Source organism: Dendrobium catenatum, unplaced genomic scaffold (genome assembly GCF_001605985.2).
Source record: "Dendrobium catenatum unplaced genomic scaffold, ASM160598v2 fragScaff_scaffold_543, whole genome shotgun sequence".
Taxonomy (NCBI): domain Eukaryota; kingdom Viridiplantae; phylum Streptophyta; class Magnoliopsida; order Asparagales; family Orchidaceae; genus Dendrobium; species Dendrobium catenatum.
This window is the reverse complement of record NW_021319005.1, coordinates 668,953-690,879: the sequence shown is the minus strand read 5'-3', so window position 1 is coordinate 690,879 and position 21,927 is coordinate 668,953. Positions and strand designations below refer to the sequence as shown.

At 35.2% G+C, this 21,927-nt stretch overlaps 2 protein-coding genes across 2 annotated transcripts; both read left to right on the top strand.

Moving 5' to 3' along the window:
- The first annotated feature begins 248 nt into the window (after positions 1-248).
- LOC110107580 (trafficking protein particle complex II-specific subunit 130 homolog) lies at positions 249-10,130 on the top strand. Its single transcript, XM_020837856.2, has 4 exons — positions 249-455; positions 8,515-8,801; positions 9,164-9,254; positions 9,484-10,130. Exons 1-4 carry the CDS (start codon positions 296-298, stop codon positions 9,657-9,659), a joined length of 714 nt encoding a protein of 237 aa, XP_020693515.2. The 5' UTR covers positions 249-295; the 3' UTR covers positions 9,660-10,130.
- Positions 10,131-20,209: 10,079 nt separating this feature from the next.
- LOC110107579 (transcription repressor OFP12) lies at positions 20,210-21,114 on the top strand. The gene has a single exon (XM_020837855.2). The coding sequence runs from the start codon at positions 20,416-20,418 to the stop codon at positions 20,974-20,976; it is 561 nt and encodes a 186-aa protein (XP_020693514.1). The 5' UTR covers positions 20,210-20,415; the 3' UTR covers positions 20,977-21,114.
- Positions 21,115-21,927: the final 813 nt, after the last annotated feature.

Genomic DNA, 21,927 nt, shown 5'->3' with positions numbered 1-21,927 from the left:
GGATTTTAAATTCCTTGAAGCATTTCAGAAATCCTGTACGGTTATTTATTTCTTATGAACTTTCTCTTCGGGCAAAAATAGTCAAGGCTTGATCAAAACTAGATTGGTTATTTCCTAGTTTTGAATTCCTTGGGTTCCTCAAAAATTACATTCACATTATCATTAAGAATTATAAAGCAGTCCAGTTTTTAAAGGTGCATAATCCAACAATGCCCCTTATAATGTCATTTGACAGATGTTTGGATTTTATTTCTGGCCTGTATAGGTAATTATATATTCCCAAGTGAAGGCTTCTATGAAACTATGTGATGCATGGTTAGACCTTCAACCAGGGTTTGTTCATGTGGGGAAAGGAGATGGGAGACCAACTTCAAGTTTCTTCCCTTTTGTAGTCTCTCCATCCTCTAGAGCGGCTATCTTATTTGTCATATGCGTTGGAAATATTTCTAGAACAGGTATGCTTCTTTTTCCTTCAAAGTAATCCAATTTCTCTTGCCAGAAATCATGTTTTATTTATTTATTATTATTTTTTAAAAACCAAAATTTTTTATTATTTGTCATAAAAAATTACAACATGAACTAGTTGCAGAAAATTGCTAGATGAAAAAAAAAAAATACCATCAACACTAACAAGAAGGCAATGAAGCTAGAGCCATCAACTAGAAGAGAAGAAATAAAAATGCTACGTAAAAACATCCAACTTGAAGTCTTGTATATTTAGAATAGTGATGATATACTTTCTTATAATTTATTCCTCTCTTGGTATATGGACATTTAAATTTTTTGTTCATGAGCTCTTGAATGCTAGAAATACTAACATCAGAGTCAGCAAATAGAGAGTCAGGATCATCAATATCCCCAACAATAAGATGATGATCATGACGTAAACCACTGGTTGATTTGGATTAATAGTCTTCAGAATAGGGGTAGTGGAAATCATCACCCTTGGGCCAACTTTCGAAGAATGCGTTGAATCTAATGTAGGATCCAAGATTGTTTCAAAGTTTTGTTTATAAATCATATCAGAAGAAGTTGAAGCTGCCGCCATTGCATGAGAAGGTTTATTTCTATCAAGTATTTGCTCCCCATTATCCTGATCTCTAGGTGGTTTACGCAAAAGTTATGGTTGTACCCTTAAAGCAACGTGAGAACTTTTGTCCAAAAATTTTACACTAACAATAATATGAAGTGATACCTTCAAAACGAACCTTTGCCAATAGCCACAATCAAAGGAATGAATCTAAATTTCATTCTCCAAAAGGATAGTGATGCCCATTTTCACTTGAATGCTGGCCATTAACTGTCTAAAATGCTAGTAGCAGGAGCTTTCACCTCAAGCGTTTTATCATAAATAGTGCTAAGAGAGTAAGGTGGATTGTTTGAAATAGTTAATCTGGAGATGAGGAAAAACAACTCAAATAAGAGTTACATGAGGGTCTTTGAAACAATCAAAGGTGACCACTTAAGCATTCACATTGAGAAGCCATCATTTATTATGTTCTCCTGGACAAGAATCTTGAATAATAAGCTTTGAGGGATAATTTGATGAGAACCGAATAATCAATAAGCCCAACTGAATAATCCCACCAATGTTAGAGAGAAGGGGAGAGAGGATATGCCAACTCAGAAATCTTTTCATCTTATACCAGTGACGTGATGGGGGTAGCTTCTGATAAACTAATACGGGAGTATGCTGGAAGTATATGGGAAATCGAGATGAAGAGATAGGTAGAACATCATGAACCTTATCGTCCTTAACCATCTTTGCGAAAAAAAAAGAGGGGGGTGGGCTTAAGAGGAGGTGGTTACATAGTGGACGAAATCCTGGTTGTAAGGGATGCCATAGGAAAAACATTTCTTGTGGGAATTCCTGAGGAGATGGTGAAGAAGATAGCTTGGCTACCAATGGGAGATTCTGAGCTAAAGGAAAACAAAATTGCTTAACACAAATTGTGATTGGAAGAACAAAAATTGATGAGTGGCGGGGGAAAGAAGAAACGTATTGGTTTAGAGAGGACACCACCCTAAGCATCAAGGCCAAAGATATCATAATGCTAAACATCAATGCGTATCACTACTAGGAATGACGATGATATATTGACAAAATCACATCACACTTAATGATTGACCGCAAGCATGCACACTTGTCAGCAGGACAAGTGCACTGAGATTGCATCTAGCTTTTAAGGCACTGAGACATGATGATCAGAAGCTTGCAAGTGCACTTGTGAAGCAAGGGGAAGGTGCGGGGCAAGATGGAGGTAGAATGAGGCTATCTGTGAGTGCATGCATGCTCGAGTAAGTGCTAGGGTGCCTCATACAAGGGAGAGAGGTGAGATAGAGACAAAGGAAATGAATGGCTTGCCGGAAACTTGTGATCACACGATAAATACATTATAGGGTTTTATTGTAATTGTCGTTTCCATGAATGCCAGGCATCTTCTTGAAATTACCTTATTAATCAACTCGAGCAAAGCTGAAAAAAAAAAAAATTAGATCACGTGTGCGACGACCGAATGATCTCCATTCGTGAAACATATAGCCCGTTGTCGTTTTAGCCCTTGACCGACCCTACCAACCTCCTGCTACTGTCCAGTTACGAAGTCACCATTGTCTAGGTCGCTGACCCGATTCATCTCCAATCTCCCTCTGTCCCTCCATTCATCTTCACCACCTTCTTCTTTGACGTCTTCTACCACCTCTTCTTTCCAAACCACCATCCCTCATCATGCTCTCTCTCTCTCTCTTCAACTTCTTTAATCTTCTTCTTCCACACCCTCATCTTCCTCTTCTTACACCAACCTCAAACTCTCCACCACATAATATTTTCTCTTTCTTTCTCTCTCTAAAAATTTGTAGAGAGAAAGAGCCCTCCTATCCATTCCTCCATATTATCTTCTCCTCCTCCCTCTCTTTCTCTCTCTAAACAAAGAGAGAGAGAGAGAGTTCTCTCCACCATTCCCACCTCTCTCACCACAAACCGATTGTCCTCTATTCCCCCTTTAGTTTCTTTCTCTAAACAAGGAGAGAAAGATCCTCCAAAAAATCTCCATCCCTCTCTCTCTAAACGGAGAGAGTATATCCCTCACTATTCATTATTGTGTATGTGTAATAAAATGTGTATATGTATTCGCTTGTTGGTTTCATTACTCGCAGTTTACTCGCTTGTTTTAAGCACGTAGGTATCTATGATGCTCAGACATGGACATGGCGACATAGACATCATACGACATGGATATGACACGACATGGATACGAGACGCATTAATTATTGAAAACATAGGACATAGATATAGGTTGGATATTACATCATAATTTTTATATCTAAAAAATCATGTATAAAAATTGAATAAGCAAAATAATAAAAATAATTGAAAAATAATAAGTAATTTAATTAGAATTTGTGCTTAAAATAATTAATATTAGGATGTCGAGAATTGGTGTCGATGTCATGTTAGACATCGAGAGGGGAGATGACAATGCTCTCGATAATCGTACATCATTATTGTGTAATAGGCATCGAATATTAATGTTAAGATGGCTTTGGTCATCAATCTCAAGATACCGTTATTTGTCGATGCTAAGACTTTATTGAACAAAGATTAGATGTCGAGATGGCATGAGGGTGTGATTGTTGGTGCCGATGTCAACACAACATCAGACTTTGATGTTGAGATTATTTTGAAGTACTAGTGTTGTGACTGCATTTGACATCGAGGTTGAGATGATATTGAGCATTGTTGTGGAACCTTAGCTATAACCCGCCAGAGAAAAATGAAAATGGGAATGTTCAGGGAATGAGATATTGAGTGAGGGTGATTGGTTTGAGGCTTTGGAGAGGAAATCAGAAATTTAGTGTTGAATTAAGTAGCCAAGGGGATGACACATCAGCAATTCGTGGGAAGCAATCCGAGGGCTGCAGTTGGAGATACGTGGACAGCAATCCGAGGGTTGCAATTGGAGATCCGTGGGCAATAATCCGAGGGTTGCAGTTAAGATCCGTGGGCAATAATCTGAGGGTTGCAGTTTAGATCCGCGGGCAATAATCCGAGGGTTGTAATTGGAGATCCGTAGGATATGATTATTATAATTAATTAGATTAAATGTCTTTCCTTTTTTTTTTTTTATTCTTCTAGAATGTATATATATGTAATTATTCTAAGGAATATAATAGAACTTGAAGTTCTCTCTAAATAATTTCTTCATGGTATTAGAGCCTAAGAAAATCCTAAGCCTTCTTTGAGTGCCGGTGGAAAACCTTCCTCCCTTTCTTCCAAACCCTCGACAGGCGGTAACTCTCCATCTTGCCGATAACCTCTCTTCAAGCATCGGTAGCCCTTTCCCAAAATTCATCTTTTCTTTCAATCGAGGAAACCCAACCATGTCCATGGATAGCGAGATCTCTTCCTCCTACCCAAATATTACTAGTTTAAACAACGAAAACTCTGGATCTATAGACAACTCTTCTACTCTTCCTAAACTAGGTGTGATCATTGTGCTAAAACTAGGACATACAAAGGAGACATGTTGGAAGATTCGTGAAAAACCAGCTGATTGGAAGGCAAAACAATCAGCACAAGAAAGCTAGGTGAACTCTATCAGCACCATGCAAGATCAATCCATCAAAGCTGAAGTTATTCCTTTCACCAAAGAGCATTTAGAGATGCTGAAGTTGCTGCTTAACAACCTCACGAACCAATAGTCTCCAGAACTTGCTACCATCCTACACGCTTACTCAGGTATAAAATAGTCAAAATTTTGGGTTATTGACTCAGGAGCATCAGGTAATATGACATGAGACATCACACTCCTTAATGACTATCAACCTTATCATTCAAATCGAGTAGTTAAGATTGTTGATGGCTCAACATCCAAAGTTTTGGAAACTGGTTCTGCTTTTGTCATAGAAGCTATCACCCTTAAATCGATGCTTTATATGCCCAATTTTGAATGCAATCTGATTTCCATTAGTAAATTTACTCGTGATTTTAATTGCTTAATAATTTTTTCCAATAATGCATGTATTTTCAAAAACTAGATTCGAAGAAGAATATTAGCAGTGTTGAGATGTGTTTTTGGTTATATTATATCAAGACACTCAAATCCATACAAACCTTAATTGCTGCTCCTAAGAATCATCCTATTGCAAGTCAGTTTGTTGAGAGTCATTCTAGAGTCAGACAAGATAGAGAGATTATCATATGACATTATAGGTCAGGTCATACAAATTTCATGTATCTTGAAAAGTTTTTTCCCCATTTATCTATTAAAAAAATCAAAATTTGTTTTGATGTGAAACTTGTCAATTGGCTAAACATACTAGATCATCTTACACAATTGTTCTTACCAACCTTCTATTATGTTGCTCACCTAAGTAGGGGTGTCAATATTTGACAAGACACGAAAATCCGACTCGAACCCGACTTGGAAATTTCGAGTTTGACCCGACCCGATTTCAAAACGGGTCGGGTTCAGGTTGACCTGATGGGTTGTCGGGTCAACCCGCGAACCCGTTTAAAATTAGCTTCCCGCGGACCCGCACTGCCCTGCTTGCCAGTGCACCGCCCACAGCTGCCCGAGCGCCCGTGCCCCGCGCTCGAGGCTGCCCGCGCACACCCGCGCTCACCCGCGTGCACTCGCGCTGGTCCGCGCGCACTTGCCTGTGCCCACCCGCGTGCGCCGGCCCGTGTCTGCGCGTTTCACTGTACCGGTCGGGTCGGGTCAACCTGGCAACCCGACGGGTCGGGTCCGGATCCGCATTTTCGATTCGTTTACATACCTGGGTCTGGTTAGGGTTAACCCGTTTGAATTCGTGTCAGTTCCGATTCGACCTGAACCCGACCCGTAACCTAAAATTGACACCCCTACACCTAAGTACTAAAATATCTATAGAGTGAAGTCATTCTTATTGCTGCATACCTATTAAATAGGTTATCTACTCAAATACTAAAATTTAAAACACCTAGTATCCTCATGCTCGATTCATATCATCAAATCTTCCACCTAAAGTTTTTGGGTGCTCTGCTTTTGTTCATATCTATCCACAAGATAGAAGCAGGCTTGACTCAAGATAAAAAAATGCATCTTTATTGTCTATTCCTCGACAAAAAAGATGTTACATTAGCATATGCTGAACAATGAGACATATCTTGCACCTATCAACCATACTTGAATGAATCCAGCAACTATAGAAATTCATACATAGGAAAAAAATGAGGAATTTCAAAAAGAGATAAGAGTCATCAAATGAAAAGAAAAAATCATACATCAAGCATCCAATCAAAAACTTTCTCTCCTATAGCAGATTATCAGACACTTATCAAGTCTTCCTTTCCAAGTTTAATGATATACAGATTCCTACCAATATTCAGGAAGTTTTGAATCACCCAGGAAGGAGATAGGTTGTTAAAGAGGAAATTATGGCATTGAAAAAAAAATGTGTTCACTGTAAAGCATAAGGTGGATAGTAGTGTTGAGAGGTTGAAAGCTTGACTGGTTGCAAGTGGATTCACTCAGTATTATGGAATAGACTATCATGAAACTTTTGCTCCTGTTGCAAAGCTCAACACCATCAGGATTCTTTTTTCCTTAGCAGTAAGTTTAGATTGACCCCTACATCAATTAGATATCGAGAATGCATTCTTGAATGAGAACTCGAAAGAAGAAGTCTATATGAAGATTCCAATGGGGATTCAAAAGTCTTATGGAAGGGATAAAGTGTGTAAGCTATTGAAATCCTTTTATGGATTAAAGCATTCTCCACGAGCATTGTTTGGAAAATTCTCAAAATATGTAAAATGCCATGGTTTTAAATAATGCCAGACATATCATATATTGTTTGTGAAGCAGTCAGAAAGAGATAATGTAGCAGTATTGATTGTATATGTGGATGACATCATCCTTACTGGAAATGATATAGAAGAAATAATGAAGATCAAGCAGGCTTTGCCCAAGGAGTTTGAAGTTAAAGATCTAGGATCACTTAGATACTTCCTTGGTATGGAGGTAGCTTGATCAAGCAAAGTTATATTTATTTCCCAACACAAATACCTTAGACTTACTGAAGGAGACCGGCATGCAAACCAACAAGTCAACCTATGGATCCTAACAAGAAACTTGGGATGAAAAAGGATAGAGTTCCAGTAGATAAACAAAGATATCAACGTCTTGTGAGAAAGCTTATATACCTCTCCCACACCCATCTGGATATTAGGTTTGCTGTGAATATGGTAAGATAAATATGAGTAATCCTATGAAGGAGCACATGGATGCAGTATATCAAATCTTGAGATATCTCAAGAACACTCCTAGAAAGGGGCTATTATTCAAGAAAAATGAAGATTGAAAATTGATTCTTTATTCTAATGCAGATTAGGTAGGAAGCCAGGTTGATAGTCGATCGACAATAGGATATTATTCATTTGTGTGGGGGAACCTAGTGACATGGAGGAGCAAGAAACAATCTATTATTTTCAAAAACAGTGCATAATCTGAACTGAGAGCATTAGCATATACTATTTGTGAAGGTATTTGGAGTAGACAAATATTGATTGAACTGTGAATAAAGATTGAAGGCATGATAAAGTTGAAATGTGACAATCAAGTCGCAATCAGTATAGCTAAGGATCTAGTACATCACAACATATTTAAAAGAAAATTTATAAAATATTTTACACATGCGTGTTAGACAGATGTGTCCAATTTATTTTTAATTTTTATTTAATTTGACATGTTTTTGGCATGTTCAACATATGTCAGAGGCTTTTCAGATGCGTGTTGTATCCAATACATGTTAGAAATTGCAAAGCATTGTGCATTATAGACATGTATGATAAAACCTAAAGCCAAAAACTCTGAAGCTACGAAGATGTATTTGACGCAGCATGGGAACTCTTATACACGGTTTTTCAGCATGGTGAGAAGAAGCTCGTCGGCGACATTTGCAATGTCACTGGTGGACCCCATTGGCTACATGCTCAGTTCGATGAGAGTTAGTATGGTGGGAGGAGACTCATCTGCGTTGTTCACTAAGAACCTGTTAGGATGAGCTCAATGCTGTATGCTAACACCATGCAGTTTTCGATGTTGGATGTTTTAGTTTTTTTCTTCGTGTGGTGATTTTTCAGTCTGTTTAGCCGTCAATATACTTGAATGCATTTTCTACTACTAGAATTAAGAGTTAGAATTTTGGTAGTAATTAAGTTTGTGAATTCATATATCTTCTTTGCTCTACTACGCAAGTGCCTTGCATTAATTGAACAAAGTTTGAATCAATATACCTCATTAATTGGCTTGGTTCAATCTCTCATGTAGCGCTGAGTTACTGTTCACTGAACATTTGCTGTGGGCGTGTTGTAATTGCTTAACGCATATGAGATTTCAATGACTTATTGCTAGGACGCCTAAGACTACTATGCCTTGCCATATTTCTTTTATGTGGGCAATCATCTGTTGTTGATACACCATATTCACAACTTAATATTATACAGGAAGACTGATAGCTTTTTTCCCCTAGATGAAACTGAGGTTGTGAAGACAGAAAGTATCTTGAATATTAAATATGGAATCGAGGGTGATAGAGCTGTCGGTGCACATATACCTGTGAATATAAAACCTGAAGGCAAAGATGAGCTTTTGTTTAAGATAGCACTTCCTTTACAACGGCCTGTGCTTGATCCTTGCCTGGCGGTTGGATTTCTTCCATTTACCTTTGATTGCCTGAGGGTTGGACAGCTAGTTGATATGAAATGGAGACTTGAAAGGTTGAAAGATCCAGAGGAAATTCAATCATTTTTGTCCAAAGTAAGTTATCCAATATGCCTGTTTTATTTTATCCAATTTGATTTAAGTACTTAAATTTTGTTGCCTTGGATTGCTAAATAAGTTAGCCCATGTTCTTTAATAGGTTTCTGTGATCTTCTCATTCACACTTGTTTTAAAATGTAATTGAGGTTTATTGTATGTTCTAGTCTTGAATTTTCTTAGAACTGCTAATAAAGAGAAATGAGAGTGCCCATTTATAGATAGAATCAATCATTTTGATAGCGTTAAAGAAAAGAATCGAAAACTAAAAGAAACTACAAAAAAATTCATGAACACGGCACGATTAGAATTATTATCACTAGGGAATAACTTGAAGTTTGGACGATTCTTTTGTCTGGTAGGATGAGCTACTCTATGAAATAGATGCTAACCCAGAGAACTGGATGATTGCTGGGAGGAAGAGGGGACATATATCTTTGGCTGCAACTCAAGGTTTGGAATTCATTTCTTTATTATTATTATTTTTTTAATTTTTTGGTATATAGGAACTTCATACTTTCATGGATTTAGTGTAATAATCCGTATTTTGACTTTGCCAATTTTTTTCTAGAGTCATAGTAACTTCAAATCGTTCCAGAAAAAAATTGGTAAAGTAAAAGTACGGGTTATTACATTTAGTTACTTAAAAGAAGCTTACTGAGCAAATTAATGGATATTTCAGGTTCAAGGGTAGTAATCACTGTGAGTTGCTTGCCTCTGGTCTCTGGTTATGTTCGTCCACCGCAGCTTGGACTGCCTGGCGTCGCTGAATCCAACATAAGCTGCAATCCTGCTGGGCCTCACCTAGTCTGTGTGTTGCCACCAACTTTGAGTTCTTCCTTTTGTGTACCAGCTTGATCTCTTAAAGGCTTAGTTTTCGGCCATTTAAATCTATCTGGATTCTCTCCTATTTACTGGATTAGATCTTGATGTTCCTGGTTGGAACTTGTGGTCTGTCAACCATCCAGATAAATCTGATTCAACTGGAGAAGATGGAAGAAGGCATCAGAGATTAGATTTATGAAATTCAAGTCTCTTATGTATTGTGGTGAGTGAACTTTTGAAGAATTTTGGTTTTTGCCTGCCCATGTAAAAATTGAGAAAGTAAATTAGAAAGATTGTTTGATTTATGTAAAAGAGGCTATGCAGGTGATGAGTCTTGTCCTTTACAAAGTAAAATTCTGCATATCATTCTGAAGTTTACATTATCACAAGTCTTTAGTGAAGTTCACTGCATAGGCTGACCTTCCAAAGCACTTTTTGTCTGTATTCTAATTCTGAAAGTATCTCATATGTAGGAGAAATTATTATGTGTGGAGTTCGGATGTAGAGTTGTGTTCAGACTTTGCGTATTTACTGAGTATTTATTGAGTATTTGTTGAATATTTTTGTTGAGTATTTATTACATATTTATTGCGTATTAAATACGGAGTAAATATTCATTAAATACTCAACAAATACACAATAATATAAAAAATTATATTTTGATCACATTTGAACATTTCATTGGAGTCTGGGTACAATTCTATGTGTATATATATAATTTTGAAGTTGATTTGATAAGTTGAGTCGGACGCACATAAAATGTCACTTGCTTGCTAAATGGGTTGAGCCGATCAACTTCGAGCTCCCTCAAATTAGGCTCATTTTTGCATATTTTAGGGTTTAGGGTTTTTGCATATGGATCGCATGTTGCATTTTTAAATTGGAGGTATGGTTAGCTGTCATGGAATTTATGAATGCTTTTAAATAAGCAAGGAGAATGATGTATGATAAATTATAATATATTGAGCTCAAATTTATACAATTATATATATATAAAAAATCAATCTTTCTTAAATATTGGGCCATGAAATCTTTCACAGAATCATATACTGTGTTATTTATCATTCATGGAATCACAATCCCATAAAAAACTCCAATGGGATATTTAGGATTGCTCTCATATTATAATATCATAATTACTGCATGATGTGCAAGTACCAATTCCATTAGTATATAGTATAAAGTGAACCAGTTAGAGATAGAGAGAGAAAGAGGGGGCAGGAGAGAGAGAGAGAGGTAGGAGAGAGAGAGATGGTGGAAGAGTGGTGGGGTTGGTCTTAAAAGACTATGAGGCTCTCAAGTCAACTGTTAGATATATAAAGGCAAAGCATGCATATAACTATCACTAAGGCTGGGGTCACTAATTAAGGCTTTGATTGGAACGAATTTCTTACTGTTTCTTAAAGCAGTTTTTTAGTAAAAAATATAAAAAGCTATTTTAAGGTTTCGTTTGGGACTGCTTTTTTATTGCTTCTTAAAACGGCTTTCTTATACAAAATTTTTAATTTTTGTACTAAAAAGCTGCTTTCAGAAGCAGGAAGAAAGCCGTCCCAAATGAAGCCTAAGAAATAATAATAAAGCCATCCTGAATGAAGCCTAAACGGATATGTGAATTGTGAAGCATTATGCTGAAGAAATGGTTGACAAAGAGAAATTAAAAGCACTGTTCCTCACATGGGCTGAAAGTAGCCACTTGCTTCTTCGCCATTGTTTCATTAAGTACTTGATGGCTCTCACGTTTTGATCCGTGACACTTCTCCAAAATTTTTAAATATTTTAAATATGAGATATAACGTTAATAAATTTTTTTTTTTTTTACATATCATTAATGTATTTTTTGGGATATTGGTAAATTTTTATGAAGTTGATTATAAAGTTGTTGTGGGGAAAGCAATTAAACTAATCTAATTGAGAAAAGTAACTTTTTACCACAAAATTTAGAAAAACAACGAGAAATTTGTAAGAAAATAACAGTCAAATGAAATTATAGTTGTTGTATGAAAAAATGAAGTGATGAGAAAGCTGTCTCAAACCGACCTTAAGGCTTCGTTTGGTACATCTTTCTTATTACTTTCTAAAATAACTTTTTTAGTTATAACGAGTACGTAAAGACTTGGCTAGTTGACGCTCATTGGGTTAATTATAGATAAATAATCAAGTTGTTAAAAATTGTGCGTGGATATTAGATTATATTAGCATGAAATTATGAATTGTTAAATTTATTTTGAGATTAATGCAATATATATATATATATATATATTATTGAGGGTTTAAGGCTAATTATAGATTGAATTTTAAGTAAGAAGTTAGAGCATATTTAATTTTAAAAAGATAGTAGGTTGGAATAGCTCAAATCTATAATCTTTACTTAGATTAATGTGTTAAGGTTGATTTTCTAGAGTAGGATTTTTTGGTTTCTCAACTCTTTCACTTCTAGGAAGAAAATATGTTGCCTAGCTCCCTATTGAGTGATTTTTATAAATTAAATATTAAGCTAGCCTTAGTAATTAATCAAAATTTAGTTAGAATAATTAATTAATAATCAATGAAAAATATTTTTCTACTTAAATAAGTAATTAATCGAAATTTAGTTAGAATAATTAATTAATAATCTTATTAATAATCATTGAAAAATATTTTTCAACATAAATATAAGTTAGGATAGATAATTAATAATCCTTATACACCCTTTTTGATGACTAAATTTTTTTGGAGAATTTAGAAAATTTGGTGGTGTTTGTGAGAAGGTTCTTGCTAGAGATAATTTTGCATGATGAGATTCTTAAGTTTATTCTTCTATTTTCTTCGTCATGCATCAACATACTTTAGAGTGAAGAGAGAACGTTTTTTCAGCATTTAAGTGTCTTAATGATGTTAGAATTGAGTAATCTTAGGCTTTTTGGATTTGTCTCATCGAGACACTTGATCGACTACAATCATGTCAAATTTAGAGTTCAACCCATCGTTGTATAGCTTGGTTGGTCAGCGAGTACTGTTGAGAACCCTCCAATCCGTGCTCGATTACCATTGAGCGGCAGCGCCTCTTAAGTGAGTTCCAATCAAGTGCGGGCCAAGAGGTTTCTGGGGTGGGTGTCTCTTCTATGTCAGCTGAGAATTAGTCATGCCGCCATGCGCCCTTTCGGGGGCGGCAGCGGGTGGATCCCCCGTTCCTATATATATAAATTAGGTGCCATTATCTAAATTAATTGTTAATTTGATAAGCTATTTTAATTTCGCTTAACGAATTAGGTTGATAGAACATAATTCATTCTTGAATAAAGCATACAAATATATGTGCTTTTTTATAATTTTGAAAAAAAAATATTTAAATTTTATGACAACCATATGATTAGGAGTATTATAGTTTTGTACACATTAGATATAAATATTTTTATTAATTTTCTTTTCATTAAAACCACTCTAAAGATCTTAATTTTTTTAGCCATAGTCAGAAAATTATATTAATGCATATTTCATACGATTACTTTTAAAAAAATCACATTTCCTTATTATAGATATCTTTATTATTATTTATCTTTGAATTAAAATCACAACTTACCACACAAAATCGCTTCTTATTGTGTGCGCTCTTACCAAATGCTTCACACATAATTTTTTAGAGTTTTTACATACATATCACTCAAATCTATTTTACTTAATTTACACTTTAACTTCACAATTTACCTATATAAAATTCTAAGACTTTGTTTGGGAGAGCTTTCTTATCGCTTCTTAAAGCAGTTTTTTAGAAAGCTGCTTTAAGAAACAGTAAGAAAAGTTGTCCTAAACGAAGCCTGAACATTAAAATAAACTAAAAAATAACACCACCCCATATCAAAAGCCCTAACCTTATAAGCGAGCCACCAGTTCCAGCACCCATACTGCCTCAAATGTTAATGCCCTTGCCTCCAAGCTTATTGATGCATGCTTGTGGAGAGATTATTACGTGTAGAGGCCGAACACAGAGAATCGTTCGATTTTGTGTCTGTGAACAAAAAATGCGTAATAAAAGCATAGTGATGAACAATAACTACACTTTTAGTTCACAGTCACAAAATCGAATGATTTTCAATGTCTGAACTCCTCATATAATAATCTCTCATGCTTCATTTTTTATCAGTTTCATATCACCACACCCTCTCTCTCCTCGCTCTGAGCGCCGTCAGGGCGATTTAGGGTTTCCTTGCTGTGTGAGTGATTTTGTGCTCGATCCAGTCATTTTTCTTGCTTGGATCTCGCTGGAGGTGGTGTTTTGTGAGTTCCCTTCGTCTCTCTGCCCTTTCGGGCTGTCGGGATGGCTGGGGTTCCACCTACCAACCCGTGGGGGAAGGTTTCGGGCCCGATTAATCAAGGCTTAAACAGAGGCTTTTTCTCTTTAGATGGAGAGGGTGCGGTTTCTTCGCCTTCTCGTTCTTTTAAAGACGTTCTTTCTGCAGATCCGATGTCAGGTGACAAAATCCCTAACTTAACTCAATCGACGTTTAATGGAGTTCCGACTGTTTTTCTTTTGGACGAAGATGTCCTTAAACTTGCATCTCCATTTCAGTTCACCTTGGTAGGAAAGTTTGGTTTGCGTAGACCGAATCTCGACTCTATTCGTAGCTTTTTCGGTAATTTGAAGTTATCTGCTTTCTTTTTAGTCGGTTTAATGGATTCTCGACATGTTGCTATTCAGCTTTCTAATGACCTAGATTATAGTAGAATTTTTGCTAGAAGAGCTTATTTCATTAACAACTGTCAAATGCGCGTTCTTAAATGGACACCTTTTTTCGATGTTAAAGAGGAATCACCCATTGTGCCGATTTGGATCTCTTTTCCTAATCTAAGATTACATTTCTTTAACCCTAAAGTTTTGCATGCGCTAGGTTTGATTTTTGGCAGGCCGCTTCAAACTGATCAGGCCACTGCTGCTAGAACTCGACCTTCTGTTGCTAGAATTCTGGTGGAAGTTGATATTTCGAAAAAACATCCGAAGGAGGTTTGGGTGGGTTCAAAAGCTTTTGGTTATCTTCAAAAAGTTGAGTTTGAAAAAACACCGGATTTCTGTCAAAACTGTAAGATACATGGTCATTCTGTTAATGAGTGTTTCAAGTTGCATCCGCATCTTAAAAAAATTGTTGTTCAAAATAAAGAGGGAATTGTTTCCGAAGAAAATCAAGAAGAAATTCTTTCTAATAACGCAGAAAACCCCGTGAATTTAGAACAAAATTTAAATGTAATTAATGAAACAGTTAACCCTGGTTTTACAGAGAATTCGAAAAATAAATTTTCGGTGTTAGTAGACCTCAATGAAGAAAATGAAGTGGTCTCTAATGTTTGTGTGAAAGAACCTAATATATATATATCGATAGATTCTATGCTTAATTCGCCTAAAGATATGATTGATCATGTTCATAAACAGGTTGATTTATCGAATGAGCAAACTAGTACTGAAAAAGAGGGATGTGAGGAAGGGGAATTTATTCCCAACTTGAACAATGAGTCGGATCTGTATGAGGTGGCTAGTAATATCACGGAGAATAAAGAGGATAGCTTTACTACTAACGATGTTGGTAAGCCTTCTTCCTTCGAGGCATGTACAGTGTGGAGGCAACTACTCAGTCATTACACAAATACGTTGAACTCACACCTAACTACTCTAGCTCATTGTGGCATGAGTTCCATGTTTTCATCTTTTAGTGTCAATTTTGGTCCTCCCCTATTAATAGGGATCATATGCACGTACTGATTAAAGAATCATAAAATTTGACTTTTTCTCTTTCTTTTTCTACTCTTTTTTGTCACACTCCAACCTAATATAACCCACATGTGACAATGAACCACATCGAATGCCATAAATTCTAGGCCTCATTAAAATCTTAAGATCAATATAACATGGTTTTATTTGGATTACACATTCTAAAAAAATTTAATGAGAGATTGACCATCCATAAGAACAACTTCAATTCTATTATCATAACCTCAACCATAAACAACATTTTGATATTGATGTCGCAAGCAATATGAACATAAGCATGATATCCTTTATGCCATAATTTAAAGATACATACTAATTGTGCTTGTGTTTGCAACTTAGGCTTCGTTTGACATAGCTTTTTTGTTGCTTTTCTTTTCAGATCGTAATCATAATTTTTATTTGACCATTTCTTTTTCACTGGGATTATTATTAGGAGATGATGGTGGGGAGATTGTAGTCAGGACACGATGGCCGAGGGATTGAAGTTGTGTATTCATGGTCAGGAGATTGTAGTCTAGCGAGCATTGTTGGAGGACCATAGTTAAGCAATAATGATCAAAAGACTACTATAGGGGGGTGATGGTTTACGGATTAAAGTCAAGTAATTGTGATAAAGGGACTATTGGAAGACCCAAATTGGACAATGATTATTGGTGGACTATAGTGGGGTGATCGGAGTCGAAGTACCATAGTTGAATGATGGTGTTTGTAGTACTGTAGTTGAATATGAGTTGTCAAATGACCACAATTAGGTGAGAGTTGTCTTGGGACCACAATTGAGCGACAATGATTAAATGACCACAACTGGGCAATGATGGCCAAAGGACAAAGTTGAGCGATGGTGATAAGGGCATCATAATAGGGAGATGGATGATTGATGAGAAATTATAGTTAGGTGATGGTATTTGGGAGTTTATAGTATGATAATAATGGTCAAAGGATTATTATTGGAAGATGATGGTAGGAGTGTCGCAGTTTGATGATAGTGGTTGGATGATAGTGGTCCAATGATGTTGCTCGAATGATGGTGGTGAGACAATGGTGATCTCACGATGGTGCTTTGACAACAATGATTAGACGAGGATGGTCATGAGTAGGTCCATTGGAGTTATTGGATTTTTTAATCTCTTAAGCTCTTTTGATTTCAAGATAAGAGTCCTAGCCCTCTTTCATGTAGACCGTGTGGATTTATTTTCAAATTTATGAGAGTTGCATTGCTCGTAAATATAGAAAAATAAAAAAGTTTATAACACTCTTGCAAACGACCCGTACTGACTCGCTTGATCATATATTTTTCTTTAGTATTTAATTACCTTAATGATGCTAGAATCATGTAATGTTTCTTGTTGGAATATTTATCTCGTTTATACCCTCGATTTGACCGTAAACTTTTGATCATTTAATCTTCTTCTTAATATCCCAAAAATATTAATTATAATTCAAATGCTTGATTTAGGCTTGTTCTGATTTAAATCCAATCACTCTTGATGTCAATGAGTGTCTCATAAAGACGTTCAATTTGACTTTTAAGTATGCTAAAATTGAAGTTTTAATAATCTTTAATTTGAATATGCATTATGATTTTTGTTCAATTATAAATCAACTTAATTTTACATATTAAATTACTTTTCATTATATTAAATTAAATGCACATAAAAATACAAAATAGTAAGTGCTGATCATAAATTTGAAAAATATGATGAATAAAATAGTAGGCTTGAAAGCATTGCTAAAATGATATTTCTCCTGCAATTTGGGCACATAAATCGCCTAATTCAGTAGCAATCAAAGTTCATTTTCAAACTGGTTATACAGTATTGATAAGAAAAATTACTAGATAAAGTAATTGTTATTATAGTCATGTTCAAATCATATTGTTGGTGGACCCATATAAAAGTCAGAATGGATTTAAATCAACTAAGGCTCTTTTTTTTTTTTTGGAGAAATTATTCTGTGTGGTTATCGAACTGTTCAGAGGGGAGCCAGAATACGCCACTTCATCCGGTATCAAGCAGTACAGAGAAAAAAAATGACATGACATGTTCTTATTCGCCTCTGGATAATATTTGGTGACCACATAGAATAATTTATCTTCTTTTGATACAACTTTTTAAAACAACTTTTTAGTACAAAATTTCTTTTTAATTTTTTTTATACTTAAAGATGCTTTATAAAATAGTACAAAAGCTACTCCAAAAAGCTTAATTAAGCGTCACAAAATGGTAAATTATTAGGTCATGTGACCTGCGTAGCTCTACGTTCGGATTCCAATAATATGTCGTCATGTGTTCTTACTCTTTATCGCGCGGCCCGATGACCCAACCTGGAACGGAACCCTTGATTGTTATGTTCACGTATTGCTCGGTATTGCTAGGTATGCTTGGCAATAACGAGAAATACCGCTCTATCAAGGCCAATACTGAGTATGATCGGTATTGCTATGTATTGGTCTTCACAAAATGGTATTTCTCGTTATTGTAAAGCAAAATCGACGAATACCTAGCAATACCGAGCAATACGCGAACATAGCAATCCCGGGTCATTTCCGGGTTGGGTTGTCGGGTCGTGCGGTAAAAAGTAAGAACACGTGACACTATTTCACTGGAGTTCGAACGTGGAGCTACGCCACCGGACCAAATAAAAGTTCCACAAAATGATGAATCAGACTCGGGACACCTTAAAAAAATCACTCAACCTATTTGATCATCTTTTCAGTAAAAAGCAATAACTCATTTAAAGTTACGGATTTTTTTTTTTTTTGTCATTTTTTGAAGTTATCACATCAAATGAGGATAATTGGGATTATTTCACTCATCACAACTTAAATATTTTTAAGGGAATTATGATTTTTTACCCATTTAAGAATGAAGCATTTTATAAAAAGTGACGTATTTAAATTTAAATTAGCTTAAGGAATAATTTAACAAAAAAATTTAAAAAGGAACAAATACAAAACTTAATTATACTACTTTGACTGTAATTTTAAAATAAATTGGAACATAATTTTAAAAGAAATCGGAACACAAAATTACGAAAACCCTAAAAAGCCGGAATATCAAAGCGGTTTCTTAAGAAACCAATTTTAAGAAAGTAATAAATTGCCATTTTTTAAAGATTGAAACCGAAAATTAATAAAGTAATAAATTGCCATTTTTTTCACAAATGTTTAAAGTTATTGGCATTTTATAAAAGCTAAAACCAAGAAAATGTTATTAAATGTTTTTCAAAAGTTATTAATTATTTTAAACTTTAAACTTTTTATAAAAAGATTTTTAAAATTTATAATTATATTAATTATTATTTTTAGATTATTAATTATTTAAGAAAAAAATAATGATTAATAATCTTTTTAAACTTTATATTAAAATGTTTATAAACTTTATATTAATTTTTTTCTTAAATATGTTATAATTAAAAAATTATAATATTAAATTCCGGTTTCTAATGTTTTAAATTTTATAAAAACTGATTATGCTTTAAAAAATAAAATAAATTAATTTTACTTTTTAAAAACATTTCTGTTTTTTAGAAATTGATTATGAGAAGAATTACTAGATAAAGTAACTGTTCTTAATAGTCATGTTCAAATCATATTGGTGGTGGACCCATATAAAAGTCAGATTGGATTCAAATCAACTTAAGATTTCTTTTGAGATAATTTTTTTATTTCTTTATAAAATAATTTTTTATACAAATTTTTCATTTTAAAAATTTTTAAATATTTTTACAGCTGCTTTATAAAATATTATATAAGGTATCAACCTAATTGATCATGCTTTCTTGTAAGAACTCATTTAAATTTATATTTTTTTGTTATTTTTTAAAGTTATCACATCAAATTAGGATAAATGTGATTATTTCGCCCATCAAAACATAAATATTTTTTTATGGGAATTATGATTTTTTACCCATTTAATATTGAGAGGTTCTAATTGATTTTATTCGTGTCAGATCGTTTTCAGGTCAAAACCTAGATCGTGAACTAGGGATGCATGTGAGCCAACTGTTCTCGTGAGTCAGCTCTAACTTGATTAACTAATGAGCTGGTGAATCGAGCTAAACAAGTCACTAGTTCTAGTTTGAGCTTAAATTGATGCTCATATATAGTATGCAAATTCGATCCCAAACTTCGTCCAATTAAGCTTCTTAGCTTATGAAGAAGGCTGAATTAATATTATTTAACCCAAAGATACTTATATTATTTTAATTTACTATCTTTTGTCTCTTATTAATGACTTGATCGCCCAAAGTCACAATCCCCTCACTAGGACTATTACAGCTAAAATTACACTCCATATACTTCTATTCAAAATAAAAAATCAAGCCCGAGCTTGTGTCAATTTTGAGCTCAAGCCTCGTATTTTTCACTTATGGATTGATGGCAACGCCGTGGGGTGTTGGCTTTCAAACTATAATGAGGCAGGCTCCCTGTTCGCCCCCCTGGAAGGTCGTGACTTGTTTTGACAACTTTGGTGGTTCATTCTTCTATGTTCATGGATGATTAATGTTTATTCTTCTTTCAATAGAGGATCCAAACTTGACAATCGAGTGGTAAGTCCAAAAATTTGGATTATTTATCCTTTCTATTTTACGCTGCATTTTATCGATTAATGTGGTATTTTCAGCTTTGTATTTTTTATTTTTTAGTTTTTTTACCTTTCGGTTGGATATCTTTTTTCTTATGAAATAAAATTAATTGTTAAAAAAAAGGAGCCTCATATTCTTCGGCAAATTAGTACGTCCGGTGTCCGAATTCGTCCGAAGGCGAATCTGAACGCTCCACATCATCCCGACCCCAATGCATCTAGGTGACGTGACGCGTCCTGATTTGCCTCCGGACGGTCCAGACACCACAAGTAATAATTTGCCCATATTCTTCACTTGAATCATTATAAATTAAAGTAATTTGGCTCCATGAAATAATATGTATATATATATTCAATCATGGAGCATGGATTAAGGGGGGTTTGGTTCCCGCAGATCTGAGCACAACTATAAAACCAACGCTCAACACATTCTGCCTTTCTCCCATTTGTTCTCCACAAAGAGAGAATGCTTGGCTGCTTCTCGAGGTCAAGACGCCCTTCCCCAACTCTACCTCCGTTAACCAAACCCTCCCCTCATGCTACCGCCGGCCACCCCTCCTCCGCCGTTTTCAGATCCTTCAACTCCCTCTTCGAACCCCTCTCCTCCGAATCCGACTCCCACACTCCATCCTCCTCCCAAACCCTATCCCTAACCTCCTCCTCCGCCGCCGATTCCGACCCGATCTCCTCCGCCATCGCTTCACGCCGCCTCTTCCCCGCCTCCCCTGGTCCATCCAATTCCATCCTCGACTCCCCTGCCGCCACCATCAGCCTCGGATCGGCCGGCGTCGCTGTTCCAACCTACACACCAGACCCCTATTCCGATTTCCGGCGGTCCATGGAGGAGATGGCCGCTGCGATCGGCGTTTCCGGCTGTGGAACTCAGCTCGACCTCGCCGTCCTCCGCGAACTCCTATTCTGCTACCTCAAGCTCAATCGGAAGCAAGCGCATAAGTATATTGTTAGCGCCTTCGCCGATCTTCTCGTTTCACTCTCCGACGATGAGAAGGGTTTCGGCCATGAATGACGAGAGAGCTCTGTGCTCTGTTCTGTTCTCGGAGCCTTCGGTTCTGTCTGCTTTTGCTTTTACGGGTGCGTTTGTAATGGCTGTACTGTACTGAACCTCTGAACTATACGTACATAACTCCTTTTTAAAAAATAAATATTTTTTTTTTCCGACGCATACATTGATCTGAACCGTTGGTTTGATCTTTGAATGTCAGATTTATATTATATGCATCGTCTTATACTTCTTATAGGATGATAAGAAAAAACAATCATTTTATTTTATTTTAATAAATTCTATTATACATAAATTATTATATTACTAATATAATATTTTAGTATCTCCATAATATTAAAAGATGTCATAATATTTTTCAATAAAATTAAATCTATATATTAAACAATTATTTGTGTGTTTGATAATGAGAGGCAGATATTAATTATTATGAGTGCCAAAATTGTATTCATTTTGAATATGAACTTGACGTAGTATGAGTTCAGTCAATTCGAATTTGACTCGTTTAATAAATAGATTAAAAAAAAAAGAATATGAATCCTATCTGCTAAATGTAACAACCAAATTCATAACTATCGAAATATTGTTCGCTTTGGCCTTAAGATTTCATGATTTTGTCATATTGGTGTAACTTCTTAGTAGGTCATCTATTGCATAATTGCTTCATGATGAGAACACTCAATTGTTGAGTTTCTTAAATGAAATTTCAACAATTACACTAAAAATCATCTCGATGTTTAAGAGTTTAGCTTCTTTTACATAAAGGGTTTCACAACTAGCAAGTCGAATGATTCGAATCTGACTCAAAAACTTATTTTGAGTACTATTTCTTTAATAACTTATCAATTATAGAGATAAAAAATAAGAAAATCATACTAACAAACAAAAAAAAAATTAAGAAATAAAATTAAAACGATCAAGATCGATTTTGTTAGTCAACCTGAACGACCAATTAAA